General features: G+C 47.2%; 2 protein-coding genes across 2 annotated transcripts in view; both read right to left on the reverse strand.

The window, feature by feature from the left end:
- The window catches only part of GLB1 (galactosidase beta 1), an 87,877-nt gene that overhangs the window by 71,115 nt on the left and 632 nt on the right, over positions 1-16,130 (reverse strand). The window lies entirely within an intron of this gene.
- TMPPE (transmembrane protein with metallophosphoesterase domain) lies at positions 12,561-14,603 on the reverse strand. Its single transcript, XM_039253728.1, has one exon. The coding sequence runs from the start codon at positions 14,501-14,503 to the stop codon at positions 13,160-13,162; it is 1,344 nt and encodes a 447-aa protein (XP_039109659.1). The 5' UTR covers positions 14,504-14,603; the 3' UTR covers positions 12,561-13,159.

The raw sequence follows: 16,130 nt of genomic DNA on the forward strand, positions 1-16,130 counted from the left end.
GGGAGGGGATCTTGAGGGTCAGGATGCAAGGCTGGATAGAGGCAAATTTACTGACACGGCGCCCTCTCCCATGACCCATGAGTTACCATCTTGATAAAGGTACCTGAACCCAGTTTCAGCTCTCTGGCACCTGGACGTGATACTGGCCTACAGGAAATGAGGTGGAGATGCCAGGGTGGGCGTGACATCCTGAGGAATGTGTGAGACATCTCAAGGAGATGGGAATGTAAAAATGGTGACCAAACAACCCATCATCTGACTATCCCCCAAGACAGGCCAGAGATCACTGCCTTTAGGAAGGAATGCACCACTGAGTAGGGCTCTGGCACCCTTGAGAAGCCCAGTGAGGCTGTCCTCCATAGGCAAGGTGGAATGGAAAATGCTGTTGGGGCACGGAGGATGACGAGACTCTGTGGGATGTCCCAGAGAGGGGCGATATAATTATCATAACGACCAGCTAGGCCAGAGTGCAAGCAGGGTGTGTTGACCAGTGTGATTTCAGGCAATGGCTCATAAACCACAGCGTTTCCAGAGGGTGGGATGATGGGGTGACCAGCAAGGATGTGGCCTGACACGTCTAACGAGGAAAAAAATAATGAAGAACTCGTGAGCCAAAAGGCTGATGTCAGTCACTGCAGTGGAAAATTCTGATTCCTTCCTCTGGTTCCCAGTTCTGAGCCAGCTCTCTACCAAACAGCCAACCGACCGAAGGCAGGATTGGATGGACGCCTTGAGGAAGAAATCTGTGATCCACTCCCGTACACACAATGACTATTCTCCTAATCCTTCCCCAAGAGGACTCGGGTACCTGTGTCCCAGGAAAATGGTCCCCCAGACCTTGTGGGGATGGCTGGCTACATGTGAGCTGACACACCAAGGTATCTGACATGCTGTCACTCCCCCTACCATGCTTTAGGAGATCAGGGAGAAGGGGGGCCATGGGCAGGGTCCTTCTACAGTGGGTCCAGCAAGCCAGAGGGCCTATGGTGATTTCCCTGGTCCTGAGTGAATATTGGGATGGTTTTACTTAACAGCCCCCAGAACTCTTACTGTAAGTCAGAGGCATTGTGGAGGGAAGAGCCAAGTGGAAATTGTGGAAGTGTCTACCCCCCTCAACTCAACCCAAGACAAATCTGAAGCAAGACTATAATTCTTCCTGAGTGGCAGATCCTAGTGCCCCTCTGCAGAGAACCTTCTCTCCACATCCCCATTCATACACACGTGAGCCCCGCAGAGCACACAGATCATGGTGGATGATAGTGGACTGCTCATTGAGCCAAGTTCAAGCCCAAGCAGCACCTGTTGTGTGTGGGTTGTATTATTACCAGAGCAGTCAACGCAGCCTCTGGCACTTGGTCTGTGGCTAATGTCCTATTCTTTTCAAAACTATCAGTAAAAAGGATCAAAAGCAATTGGTCTGTGAGCAGGCAGGATAGCAGTACACATTCTCTCTCTTGTCCCGGGCCACCTTAACTGCCCCACTGTCTCCCGTGAGAGACCCTGATCATCGGCATGACCCATGGGCTGGCATGCTGTCTGATATATAAACATCATGTTATTTGGACCTAGGGAGCAGTAAACTGAGGCTTAGGAAAGCAGCAGAGTAAAGTGACAGGGACAGCTATACAAGTAGCATCACCTAAAGGACAGCTTTTTTTAAAACTTACTTTGGGAGAGAAAGTATGAGTGTTGGGGGGGGGGGGAGGCGGGACAGGGAGAGAAAGAGAGAGAATCCCAAGTAGGCTCTGCACTGTCAGCCCAGAGCCTGAAGCAGGGTTCGAACTCACAAACTGTGAGATCATGACCTGAGCCAAAGTCAGATGCCTAACCGACTGAGCCACCCAGGTGCCCCTAAGGGGCAGCTTCTAAATGTTGACAGTCATCTCCAAGGTAAATAGGGAAATCTGCTTTGTGGCTTCCAAGTGACTCCCCTCAACATTCAAGGCCCTGAGAGGATCCCAGCTGTGGTACCTCTGACAGAACAAATTCACTGGCACGGGAACCGAATACTGAAGAGCCGTGGTTTTATTTCACGTGTGCAGGGGTGTGGGGGCGCCAGTGTTTAAAATGCACAAGGCCACAAAACACTTAGAAAAGAAAAGGCAATTCCATGCCAGGCAGAGCGCACACCTTCCCAAGACCCCCATGTACATAATGCATATAAACCTGGAGAAAAAAGACGCACAAAACAGCTTTGGACCAGCTACACATCAGGGCCCGCATACTGTCCGACGTAACGTGTTTAAAAGTTATTTATTCTGCTTCGATGATTTTGGTGGTAAAGAAGCGTTTCTTTAAAAAAAATAATTAAGCATAATACCAAAATTTACATAACCAGGGAATGTGAACATTCTCCAGGCTTCCTAATGCTCAGGGAGAAGAATAATGATACTTGCATTACTCGTGCACATTCCTCAACTGGACTAAAGAAAAGGAGCTTGGTGACATCACAGGTTGTGGGTCATGTGGATCACCAGGCGTCTTCAAGCCCTTCAGTGAAACTCTGGTAAAGCACCGATTCAATGGATTTGCATCCCGAGTACGCCATGTACCCTTCCACGGCAGGCCCGAAAGCCTGGAGAATTCCTGATGTGAGCTGCTCAGCTCCAGAGAGGCAGAGAGCCAAGCCCCCTAGGCTGCCAGCACCCAGAGTCGAGGGACAAGTTAAGGGGAGCAGAGAAGATCGGAATGGAAGAGTGTTTGTACACACAGGCTCCCCAGATCCATCAGCTCACAGAGCGGAGAGACAGAGGAGGAGTATTTCAGGTGATTTTACAACAAACTCTGATTGTGCCAGAGCTAAGAGCCTTTCAAACACCCAGTGTTATGGAAGCACCACGGCATCAGCCACCTGTCGGAAGCAAAACAGCCAGAGGCAATGGGAACGATCAGTATGGATCTGGAAGAATTTGTGGATGACCTGCTATGGCTTACGTATTCTATTTTTATCAAATGGGTTCATTTATTTATGCCTGTCTTGTTCCACAGAGTTCTGTCCAGCATTCTAAAAGATGGTGGATGGAGAGCGTGAATTTTAGTGAAAGAGGCAGGACAATGGCAGAAGGTTGGAGAAATGAACACAGCGTGGGGCCGGTTCCTAATCCTCCGGGATTCACACGCAGTTACAGATTGAATTCTGCCTCCTCATCTCAGAGAAAAGTATGCAGTCTAAAGAGACTAAAAAAATAAGGCTTAAAATTATAAAACAATTCTTAAGAGCTAAAAACAGACCTAACTTTCCACATAGGAAAGGACCATTTCAAGTAAATCTGAAATAGTGTTTTGACAATATTTAGCTTAAGGATAAAAATACATCTTATGTTGCATTTCAGGTCAAACAAACGAACAAACCAAACTGCATCCAGTGGCTTTCACCCTAGTAATAATATTTTATTGCTATTTTAAATCCATAACATACATAAGTAGGACATAGTAAATAAGAAATTACACTGGTCGTTAGGAACCAACATTTTCAGAAACAAAATCAGAGAAAGTTAAGTAAAAACCCTGTGATCAGGGCTATGTGGGAAATCTCTATACCTTCCACTCAATTTTCCTGTGAACATAAAACTGCTCTAAAAATAAAGTCTATTTTTTTAAAAAGCCCATAATCTGTCACCTGAATTAGAAATACAAATATAACTTATGATTTTTTTCATCTTCCTACAAAAAGTATTTATTTCCTAGCAACAGCCACTGAGACAGCTTAGAAATGACACTAGCTACGGGGCGCCTGGGTGGCTTAGTCGGTTAAGCGTCCGGCTTTCGCTTAGGTCACGACCTCGCGGTTCGTGGGTTCGAGCCCCGCGTCGGGCTGTGTGCTGACAGCCAGCTCAGAGCCTGGAGCCTGTTTCGGAGTCTGTGCCTCCCTCTCTCTCTGACCCTCCCCTGCTCACGCTGTTTCTCTCTCCTAGAAATAAATAAAACATAAAAAAAAAAATTTAAAAAAAAAAAAAAAAAAAGAAATGACACTAGCTAGTAGCACTTAAGTCCTCTATCACTTAAATTACTGTCTCCAGATACTTCTTGCTTTTTAAAAGGAACTGGTACTCCTTCAAGAAATTACTCAGTCTGAGGGGTGCCTGGGTGGCTCAGTCGGCTAAGCATCCGACTGCAGCTCAGGTCATGATCTCGCGGCTCAGGTCATGATCTCACAGCTTGTGGGTTTGAGCCCCGCGTTGGGCTCTGTGCTGACAGCTCAGAGCCTGGAGCCAGTCGTCGGATTCTGTGTCTCCCTCTCTCTCTGACCCTCCCCTGCTCGCTCGGTCTTTCTCTGTCTCTCAAAAATAAATAAAAAACATTAAAAAAAAAAAAAAGAAATTACTTAGTCGGAATCTGGGGCAGAATATGTATAAAATAAACCTAAAGCTATCAACAACTATTACGGTCACAATAAAACAACACAGAAGCAATTTGGCTCCAACCGGCCAAAGATGGAGATTGTGAACGTCAAAAGACTGATCGCTTCAATGGACTTGAAACACATCAGATATATGAAAAGAGTCAAATTCATGATATTCCCTCTCAGCCCAAAGAAAAGCTTACTGATCAGTTTTGGAGTTTGCTGGGGCATTGACTCTTTATTCTGAAAACTGATGAATAGAGGGCAAGAGTCTAGCATCTAGCTTGCCTTCCCAAGCAATCAGTTGAGGAAGAGAATTCTTTGTAGAAGAACCACAGTTAGTAAATGCAGAAGAAATGAGGAAGTGAAAAATCACTTGGGGGCCTGATGGCAGGATTAGATTTCTAGATGCTCCAAAAACTCCTTCAGAATTCAGAGCAGAAGTAAAAGAAGTTTTCATTGTCTCCTGAATACAGAAAAGCTATGTAACCACCTAGTCCTGGGAAGCCTATTTAGTACTCTGGCCTAGTAAATTCTGTATTTAAAAAAATGTTCCAGGGGCACCTGGGTGGCTTAGTCGGTTAAGCGTCCGACTTTCGCTTGGGTCATGATCTCACGGTTCGTGGGTTCGAGCCCCGCGTCGGGCTCTGTGCTGACTGCCAGCACAGAGCCTGGAGCCTGTTTCAGAGTCTGTGACTCCTTCTCTCTCTGACCCTCCCCTGCTCACGCTGTCTCTCTCTCTCTCCTAGAAATAAATAAAACATTTAAAAAAATAAATAAATAAATAAATAAATAAAAAAATGTTCCAAACTTTAAAAAAATCACCATTTTGAAATCCCTAGTGGAATAGTGACTTTAGGCAATAATCATCAATGACTGCCGAAACATCAGGAATTTTCTAGAGGAGGGATCAAACTGACAACACCTGGGTCAGTCTTAGCATCACAGAAAGCAATGAAGTCTTCCTGTCAAAAAAAGAAAAAAGTTGAACGTGAATCTATTCGACCTCTAGCTATAACTTTTAGAGATCGCTAGCTCTACCAGTTCACAGAAAATATGAGGGATAGCACAACACAGGAGACACCACCACAAATCCAAAATGTAGGAAATACTAAGATATAATATCCGGATAACTTGAACAAGGAAACGACATAAAGAAAGGAGGAGGTTTTATAGACTTAGATTTAAGAAATATATCACATACCATATATGGACCTTGTTTTTTTTAGGTTTATTTATTTATTTGAGAGAGAGAGAAAGAGAGAATGTGGGGGAGGGGCAGAGAGAAGGGGAGAGAAAGACTCTCAAGTGGGCTCTGTGGAGCTCAGTCCCACAAACCGTGAGATCACGACTGGAGCCGAAATCAAGAGTTGAACGCTCAACTGACTGAGCCACCCAGGTGCCTGTGAACCTCGTTTCTAGATTCTAACAAAAGAATTGTAAAAAGAGTATAAAGAAGCCAAATAACAAACTAAACGCAAAGCTAACAGAAAGAAAGAAATAATAAAAATCAGAGCAGAGATATATGAGAATAGAAAAACACCAGGAAAAACAAAAATCAATGAAACTGAGCGTTTTTTTTTAAATCAACGAAATTTACAGACCTTTAGCTAAAACTAAGAGTGAAGACTCAAACGACTAAAATCAGAAATAAAAGAGGAGACATTACAACGGATACCACAGAAATAAAAAAGATTGTAAGGTGCTACTACGAATGATAATATGCCAACAAACCGCGGACTCTAAAAAAATGAAAAAACTCCCTAGAAACATACAACCTACAAAGACCATATCATAAAGAAATAGAAAATCTGAGGAGACCAATAACTAGAAAGAAAATTGAATCAGCAGCTGAAAATCTCAAGGAAAAATCCAGGACCAGATGGCTTCACCAGAGAATTCTACCAAACATTTAAAGGAGAATTAACACTAATTTTTTTGAAACTCTTCCAAAAAAATCAAAGAGGAGGAAATATTTCTAAGCTCATTCTATAAGGCCAACATTACTCCAATACCTAAGCAGTCAAGATCTAACAAGAAAACTACAAATATTTCTGATGAATGTTGATACATATATCCTTAATAAAGTCCCAGCGAACTGAATTCAATAACATGGGATTATATACTGTGACCAAGTGAGATTTACTCCTATACTGCAAGGTTGACTCAATACACGAAAATCAATCATCATGTTAACAGAATAAAGGACAAAAATCACACGATCATTTTAACTGAGACAGACATAGATTTGACAAAGTCAACGCCATTTCAATGACAAAACACTCAACATACTTGGAACAGAAGGAAACCACCTCAACATATGGAAGGCCACATGTGAAAGCTCACAGCTACCACCATACTCAATGGTGAAAGACCACAAGCTTTTCCTCTACGACTGGGAGCAGGGCAAGAATCCCTGCTCTCACCACTTCTATCTAAGAGAGTACTGGAAGTCCTCGCCAGAGCAACAAGGCAAGAGCAAACGAAAGGTTTCATATACCAAAGAGAGAGAAAGAGAAAGAGAAAGAGAAACTGTTATAACTAATAAAAAATTTTGGCAAAATTGCAGAATACAAAATCAACATATAACAATCAATTGCATTTCTTTTTTTTTTTTTTTAATTTTTTTTAATGTTTTATTTATTTCTAGGAGAGAGAGAGAGAGAGAGACAGCGTGAGCAGGGGAGGGTCAGAGAGAGGGGGAGTCACAGACTCCGAAACAGGCTCCAGGCTCTGAGCTGGCAGTCAGCACAGAGTCCGACGCGGGGCTCGAACCCACGAACCGCGAGATCATGACCTAAGCGAAAGTCGGATGCTTAACCGACTAAGCCACCCAGGCGCCCCAATCAATTGCATTTCTATACACTGACAGTGAAAACCCGAAAAGGAAATTAAGAAAACAATTTCACTTATAATAGCCTGAAAAAAATACTTAATAAACTTAACTGAGGAGCTGAGACTCATACCCTGAAAAGTACAAAACATTGCTGAAAGAAACGAAAGAAAGGAAGGGATGGATTAGAAGAACAAGTATTGAGATGCCCATTCATTCTACCCAAGGTGATAAACAGATTCAATACAATCTCTATCAAAATCCCACATTTTTTACAGAAATTCATCCTAAATTTCATATGGAATTTCAAGGAACCTCAAGTAGACAAAACAATTTAAAAAAGGAGGAAGAAGTTGGAAGACTCACATTTCCTGTTACTAAAAGGTATTACAAAGCTACAGTACTAACAGTGTGATACTGGCATAAAAACACAAACAGACCAATGGAATAGGCTACAGAGGCCAGAAATAAACCCTCACATATATGCTCAAATGGTCTTCATCAAGGACTCTCAGATCACTTGACAGGGAATGGCTCAGAGCCTGGAGCCTGCTTCCGATTCTGTGTCTCCCTCTCTCTCTGTCCCTGCCCTACTCATGCTCTGTCTCTCTCAAAAATAAATAAATATTTTTTAAAAAATGGTGTTGGGAGGGACGCCTGGGTGGCCCAGTCAGTTAAGTGTCCAACTTCAGCTCAGGTCATGATCTCAGGGTTTGTGAGTTTGAGCCCTGTGTTGGACACGTTTAACATCTCAGAGCCTGGAGCCTGCTTTGGAGTCTGTGTCTCACTCTCTTTCTGCCTCTCCCCTGCTTGTGCGCTCACTTGCTCTCTCTCTCTCAAAAAAAAAAAAAAAAAAAATGGTGCTGAGAAAAAATGGATATCCACACGCAAAAAAATGAAATTGGACCCTTAGTTTACACCATACACAAAAATGAACTCAAAATGGACCAAAGACCTAAATACAAGACCCAAAACTATAAAACTCCTAGAAGGAAACAAAGGGGAAAAGCTTCAACACTGGATTTGGTATAATTTTGGACATGACACCACAGTACAGGTGCAAGAACAAAAACAGACAAACAGGACATCAAAATTAGAAACCTTTGCCCGTCAACGGATATAACCAATAGAGCGAAAAGTCAGTCTTTGGAATGGGAGAAAAGATTTGCAAACCCTATATCTGATAAGGGGTCAATATCTAGAATATACAAAGACCTCCTGTAATTTAATAAAAACAAAAATGGAATCACCTGATATGAAAAATAGGCAAGAGACTTGAATGGACATTTCTCCAAAGACGATGGACTAAAAGCTAATAAAAACAGGAAAAGATGCTCAACATCACTAAACATCAGAGAAATGCAAACCAAAACCACATTATCACACCATTATCCAAAAAAAGACCAAGTGCTGGTGAGGATGCAGAGAAACTGGAGCCCCTGTCCACTGTGGTGGGAATGTTTAATTGTGCAGCTGCTATAGAAAACAGTAGTGAGGTGCTGCAAAAAAAAAAAAAAAACAAATCCCACTTCTGGGTATGCATCTAAAAGGATCGAAAGTAGGACCTCGAAGAGATATTTGCACACCCATGTTCACTGCAGCACCATTCACAATAGACAAGAGGTGGAAACAACCCAAATGTCCACTGATTGGTGAATGGATAAACAAAACGTAGTATATCCCTACAATGGAATATTATTTAGCCTTAAAAGGAATGGAGTGGAGTCTTGTCACCTATTATAACATGGATGAACACTGAGGATATCATGCTATGTGAAATAAGCCAGTCACAAAAAGACAAATAATGTTTGATTCCACTTACACGGGTACCCGGGGCAGTCAAATTCATAGAGACAGAAAGCAGAATGGTGGTTGCCGAGGGTGGGGGGCAGGGTGAAGGGGAGTTATTGTTTAATGAGTGGACTTTCAGGTCTGTAAGATGAAAAAGGCCTGAAGATCTAGTTCACAACGGTGTAAATATCCTTAACACTCCTGAACTGCACACCGAAGCATCATTAAGATGATCAATTTTATGCTCTGTGTTTTTGATCAAATGAAAAAAAGACAACTGAGATCATCAGGAAAAACTGAACACAAATTCTCTACACAGCTGCCTTTAATCCCGTACTCACCTTAAGAGATACAACTACTTAACCCTGAAATGGTGGGGAAAAACACACCTTTCTTGAGAGATCGAAGACCTGGCTTCCAGACCCGGATCTCCTAACTAGATATTAATTAATTTTTTTTATTGTACTTTTTTTTTTTGAGGTCATTTTATTTTTTATTTTTTCTTACAAATAGTTTATTATAGATATTAATTAATTTAATTTAATTAATTATTTTTTATTTATTTCTAGGAGAGAGAGAGAGAGACAGCGTGAGCAGGGGAGGGTCAGAGAGAGAGGGAGACACAGACTCTGAAGCAGGCTCCAGGCTCTGGCAGTCAGCACAGAGCCCGACGCGGGGCTCGAACCCACGAACCGCGAGATCATGACCTAAGCAAAAGTCGGACGCTCAACCGACTAAGCCACCCAGGCGCCCCAGATATTAATTAATTTTAAAGAATTACTATTACCAGGGCTCCTGGCAGGATCAGTCACTAGAACACATGACTCTTGATCTTGGGGTTATGAGTTCGAGCCCCACGTTTGGTGTAGAGATTGCTTAAAAATTTGCTTAAAAATAAAGAAATACTATGACTTTTATTGGGTACAATGGCATTATGGATAGGTTTTTAAAAAGCATTTTTGGGTGAAGTTATGTTTTCTAAGATTTGCTTTAATATATTCCAGCCAAAAAACAAAAAGGAAAGTATGAGGCAGCAGTACCTGGGAAAGAACAGCAGAGTGCTCTTAACTGCTGAAGCTGCATGACTGGTGAGTACCTGGGGATTCGCTACGCTATCTTCTCTACTTTATGATTTTTTTTTTTTTTTACTTTATGAATGTTTTTACACTTCACAATAAAAAAATCCTAAAGCAAAATAAAGGAGAGAAACGGCTGGCTGGATGTTTGGAAAGGACAGCACAGCATGAACTTATCACACACTATTGTTCATTTTTAAAAAGCATTACAACTCATTTTAGCTTGTGTTTAATAAATTAAAAAAAAGAAACTAAAAGGAAATTGAAAGGGTTTTCAAGCTTCAAGTAAATGTTCCTCACCACCTCCCCAAGCAAAACCCAAAAAAAAGAAGAAGGGAGGTAAACAAGGAACGGGGAGCGGAGGTGCCCAGGGCACCGTGGAGAGTGGCCTGCCAGGGGTATCCGCTGGAAGCAATTCCACGTCATGGAACACAAACAAGCTTGAGAGGGTGTTGTGGAGTGTCCCCGAGACACACAGGATGGACCTGCCTTGCCTTACTTCTGGGAACAGAACGAAACCAGTCAGGCAAGGACATCAGAACGGGGATGAAGGGTAGGCAAGACCGCAAAATGATGGCATCCAAGAGAAAAGAGGGACAAAGGAGCAAGATAAAAAGTAAGGAAGGAAGCTGAAGGGAGCTAATTTCGCGAAGCTCAGAAGACTGATGAGAAAGGTCCAAACTTGAGAAAGCAGTGAAATAACGAGCGCGGCGGGCAAGCGGACCACCACCAGCTTCGCGGGAGGGTGCAAACAAATGGCGTCAACCAGCGTAGCCTGGTGAAATCCAAACCAAAGAGAACTGGAAAGTCAACTAGAATGATCCATAAACTACGGTCAGGTCCCAAGGAAGAGGGAGGGTTTGGAAGAGCAGCCGTCCGGAGGCCAGGAGGGGGTGGCGAGCTACGCTGGCCCCGTGGAGAAGGGAATCAGAACTTGGGAGCTGAGCTGCCGCGCACGGTCACCTCTCCTGTGATCCCGCCATCTATAACATGTACGAAAAGAAAGACCAGGGTCCCCTCCTCAGTTCTGAATAAAGTGTTCTCCAAACGTGTTCCCGGCTGCAAGGATGATTAAACACAAAACAAGGAAACCACTGAAATCTCGACTCAAAGACCCATTTTAAATTGGCCTGGCAGGCTCCCTTGTCAATATCTTCGCTGCCTGCAAACAGGAAAGGTCCCAGGACACCCTGGGATTCTGTTAGACGCCAGGAAGGCAAGGAGGAAGCTGGAGAAACTCCCTCTGGCCAGGCGGAGTGTGCACGGGGATACCGTAGCACAGGCAAACGCTAGCAGGTGCTGCCTTGACACCGATCGCGGGTCCCCAGCAGCAGGCAGCGTGCTACCCACTCACATTCTCCCGGTCTGGCTGCCCTCTAGGTCCTCCGGGCTCCTGTGCCTAACGCAGTGAGCACGCCCCGGGCGATGTTTAGATACCAACACCACCAAGTGCGTCCTGTGTGACTGTGCCTGTGTAACTTACACCACATCTTACTACTATCCCCCTGAAACGATCTTGAGGTAGAATTATCCTCGCTTTAGGGTGAGGGAAGCCCCGGCTCGGTGAGGTCAGGGCGTTTGCCAGGACGCTACCTGACCGATGAGCAGCAGCGGAGCCCCTCCAGGCAGGGCGGTGGAGAGAGGCTCTCAATCACAAGGGTCAGTGCAGAGCCGAGGTCCTCAAGCTTCTCAGTGCAACTTTTTCTAAGAGGAGAGCTTACTGCCTTCTGCCTCAGGGTCAAAGGGGGTGTCTTGCCCCTGGCACAAGAGGCTTGGCCAACAGCGTGGGGTCCACGGCAGAGGGTCGAGAGCCCAGCTGCACGGCACTATGGTCTGATGGTCAGAGCCCTAGGACAACTCTGATGGGGTGAGGGATGGAGGGGTGGTGGAGGAGGCCACCCAGCAGGCAGGACAGTGCCAGCCGCCCACGGCCGGGGCCCAGGGGGACAGCACTAAGCCCTGCCACTCCCCCATGCGACCCCCAACTTCCCCTGTGGAGAGCAAACCTCAGTGTCCCACAAAACACAGACCCAAACCTGGGCAGGACGAAGGAGCACTCCAGTCTCTTGACTCTTCTCCCAGTGAAACAGACATCCCACGCTGAAACCAACCCCTTTCCAGGCTGTGGCCCGGAGAGTCGTGGATAAATTAAAATCAGCCTCAAGCAAGCCACTCTGGAAGACCACGAGGTTCTAAGCCCTTGTTCATTCTCTGCGCGCATTTGAGTCCTGCACTCGCTTGTAACAGGTACAGCTACTTAACCATTGGACAGGGGAAAGGAGGTAGAGGACCCAGCTTCTGGCCAAGAATCTCCTACATACCCAATGACTGCTTCTCTCTGCCTCGGTCTCCTCACCTTCCAATAGGGAAAAGCAGCCTGTCCTTTATGACCTCACCCAAGTGTTATATGAAGGAAGACAAGGAGGCAAACCTCCTCTGAGCTCCTCAGCAGCAGAACCCGTACCATTCCATCCCTACCACTATGCTCGTGGGTCTTTCCAGCCCACCCCCCAATCCCAAAGGCCCAAGAGCACAGGCAGTAAAATAGCATCACTCAAGGCCCTGGAACAACCTGAGGCCTGTGTCCCGGCGGGTTGGGCTGATGCCCTCAATAGAGGTGACCCTGACCTCAAGAGGGAAAAGAAACCCTTCTTCTCCGGTAGCTGGCGGGGCCTCCGGCTTGCCTGTTCTGGATTACACAGCAACACGGCCCCTTCCCCAGAAAGCTCTGGATCAGCGCCCCTGGAAGCTGCCCAAGTCCTAAAGAGGGGTTAAAAATGCTGTTCTGCTTTTAGAGGTATCCCTTTCCAGCAACCCCGTTTCAGTGGAGCCCCATGAGCTCTGCCGACGAGGGGGCTTCACGCCATATCATCTGGAAAAGAGACGCGTGTTCTTCCCTACATGACTTCGGGGGCCTCGTAGATACAGAGAACTCAGTAACTGGCCATGTACAGAGGAGCGCAGCCTGGGCTTGTGACCAAGCGTGTATCAGCAGGGCTGGGCAGGAGAGGCCGCGGGGGGCAGGGGGGCAAAGCAGGCAACCCGCTCTAAAGAGGGACAGAGGAACGGGTGGTGAGGGGCGAGGGCACGGAGGAGGCACACAGGCCAGGGCCGGGTTCAAGGGGCCCGCTGCAGGATGAGCTGCGTGATCTCCGCCCTGCTGCCCAATCTCATAGGGATCCCATAGTAGGCTGTGCCCGGGCTGACGTACACGAACGTAGTCTGGGCCACTTGGTAGAGGCCGGCAAAGAAGGGGTTCAGGAGATAGGCTGCCACGTTCAAGGGGAAGATCTGCCCGGCGTGCGTGTGCCCAGAGAGAATCAGGTTGATATCGGGGCGCGCCTGCAGGGCTCTCTTGGCAGCCAGGGGCTGGTGAGCCAGCAAGACGGTGGCGTGGTCCGGGCTGCAGCCCCCCAGGGCCTTGGCAAGATCCATGCCGTGGCCGTAGTAACGCAGGATGTCTGCCTCAATATCATCCACCCCAGCCAGGCAGATCCAGTCATCAGCCTCGCCGCCCCTGGGCGGGGCCCCCTTGGCGGAAATCTTCACGTTCTCGTTGTGAAGGGGCCTGACGTTCAGGGACTCCAGCAGTGCAAACCAGTTGCTGACATCCGACGTGTAGTACTCGTGATTGCCCGTGACGAAGTAGGTGCCGAGGCGGGAGCGCAGCTGACCCAAGGGAGCGACCGCTGTCCGGAGGACGGAGGCTTCTGAGTCACAGAGGTCACCCACGATCACGGTGACGTCTGGCTGCAGCACGTTCACCATCCTCACGAACATCTCCATCTTGGTCCTGCCCACCGTGGGGCCCAAGTGAATGTCTGAGAGGAGCACGATCTTGAGGCCGTCCATGGACGGAGGCAGCTGATGGATGGGCACCTGCACGGTTTTCACCGCGGGGGGCTGGGCAGCGTTCAGAAGGCCGGCCACACTGAGCACCGCGGTCACTGCCACCGCCAGGGCCGGTCTGACCGCCAGCTTCCTCGTCTGGTCAAGGCTGCCCGTGACCTTACCGCGGCGCCAGGCCAAGAGCTGATAGGCCAGTTCCACGCCACTCAGGGTACAGAGGAAGAAGAGCATGATGATGTACGCCCCCAGGCAGGAGTAGGCGGCCAAGGAGAAGAGGTAGGGCTCCTCGGCCACCAAAAAGAGCATGGTGAAGAAGCTGGAATGGGCCAGCGCCAGAAACGCCACTACGGCCACCTTCCAAAGCTGAAAGCAGGCGGACTCTGCAGCTGGGGAGTGGCTCAGGTTGCTGACTGTGCTACGCCAGATGTAGACGGAGCCAATGAGCATGAGCGAGTTGGCAAACAGGGCGAGCTGCAGGCGGAAGAGCCAACGCCAGGCTCGGAGCTCGAGGCTCCCGGCTAGGTAGGAGCGGGACGCAACCATGGACACGAACACAGTGCCAGCAGCCAGGGCGGCCTTCGTGCCCAGGGACAGCTGCCTGAAGGTCGCCATTGTCTCTGCTCCTAAGAGGGTCCCCTGGCAGCTCTGTGCAGGCGGGCTCTGGAAGGTGAGTTCCTTAGAAGGGACAATGGCCAAGGACAGGTTTCCAGGTCAGCTCCGCCTGCAACCAGGAACCTGCGTCAGCTTTGCGGGATATTAGAGTTTCCTTGTCCCCATTCAAACCCTGAAGGCCACTCACGTCTACCCAACCCGCCTTGAATCCAAGCCACTCAAACACGGCAGTTGCTACGCTTTTTATTATGAAAACACAAACGCAGCGGATTGTACCATGATGGGCAGGTCTCTGTTCTCTTACTTACGGTTTTCTGAATATAAAGTTTTCCCACAAAGCATAGGAGCTTGTTTTCAATATAATAAGAAAAACATTATTCTAAATGAGCAGTTCTCAAAGTGTGGTCCGGGCAACCCTCGCGGGAGGACCACTTAGGCAAAATGATTTCCACGGTAACACCGGACTGTGTAACTGCCTTTTCCATTCTCAGTCTCTCACAAGTGTATGCTGGAGCCTTCCAAGGCTCCGTGACACGTGACGTGGCAAGACTGAGTGTACCCGGCCATCATCTGTTATTGACAGACGTGAAAGAGATTTGCAAAAATGCAAAACCAGTGCTACTCTTCCTCCTGATCTCTGGGGAGAAATACTGTTATTTTTCAAAAAAAAAAAATATATATATATATATATATAGTTTGTGAACATATAATGGTTTGTTATTTCTTAAATAAATTAATAAATATTTTAAAATTTTGTTTCAATTAGGATAAAGTTAACCTTTTTCCAAGGGGCTGCCCGGTCCACAAGCTCATTGGTAAGTGCCGACCTCTCCCCTCCCCCAACCCTCCTTGGTACAGGTTAAGATTTGCCCTTCTCATCTCTCTCTGCCGCTGTTCCCCAGAAGTGTTCCCCAGTCCCACCCTGGCCAGTGGTTCTCACAGCTGCCTAGCTCTCACCCAAGGGCTCCTCCAGGCCTTCTAGACAAAAAAAAAAAAAAAAAAGAATTGGAGCGTGGAAACCACAGACCAGAGACAGAAGTTACCAAGAACTCAATTTGAGGTGCTCTTTCCCCAAGAACCCCAAAGGCCACTATTTTCAGCAGCTGTTTTGCAACTACTTAAAATTGTCAGCCCTGGTTTTTAGATACATGTATGACTTCTCTGCCTACGAAAGGTATGGAAAGCCTTTTATCAAGGGGTGCAATTTACAAGTCAATGGGCCCAAATTTTACCACCTTCTACTGAAAACACGCCCCAGCCTCGGCCCACCCAAACTTTTGGAGGGACCGCCGTTGGTCTGCTGAACGTGCAGAGGCAGGTGCCCATTTCAATAGTCCGTCCGACACCCCCACCCCCCAGTCTTTCCTGGGCTGTGACGCCGACATCCCCAGGCCGCGGTCTGGAAGCCCCTAGGGCCCCTGCGTTAGCTCTGACTGGTTAACTGAGCTGCCCATCGTCCCCCACCAACCTCGCACGCCCCCACCCCCTCACCCCCTCGCTCCCCGCTAGACCCCCTCCAGCATCGCTGGCTGCCCCCTGCAGCCTACCTCTTGCCCACCCCCGGCCTGCGCCGCCAAACCCCGAAGACCGGGAAATTCCAAGCCCAAAGTAGGCAGCAGGGAGTGCC

This window comes from Hyaena hyaena, unplaced genomic scaffold (genome assembly GCF_003009895.1).
Source record: "Hyaena hyaena isolate Hyena2069 unplaced genomic scaffold, ASM300989v1 scaffold_459, whole genome shotgun sequence".
NCBI lineage: Eukaryota > Metazoa > Chordata > Mammalia > Carnivora > Hyaenidae > Hyaena > Hyaena hyaena.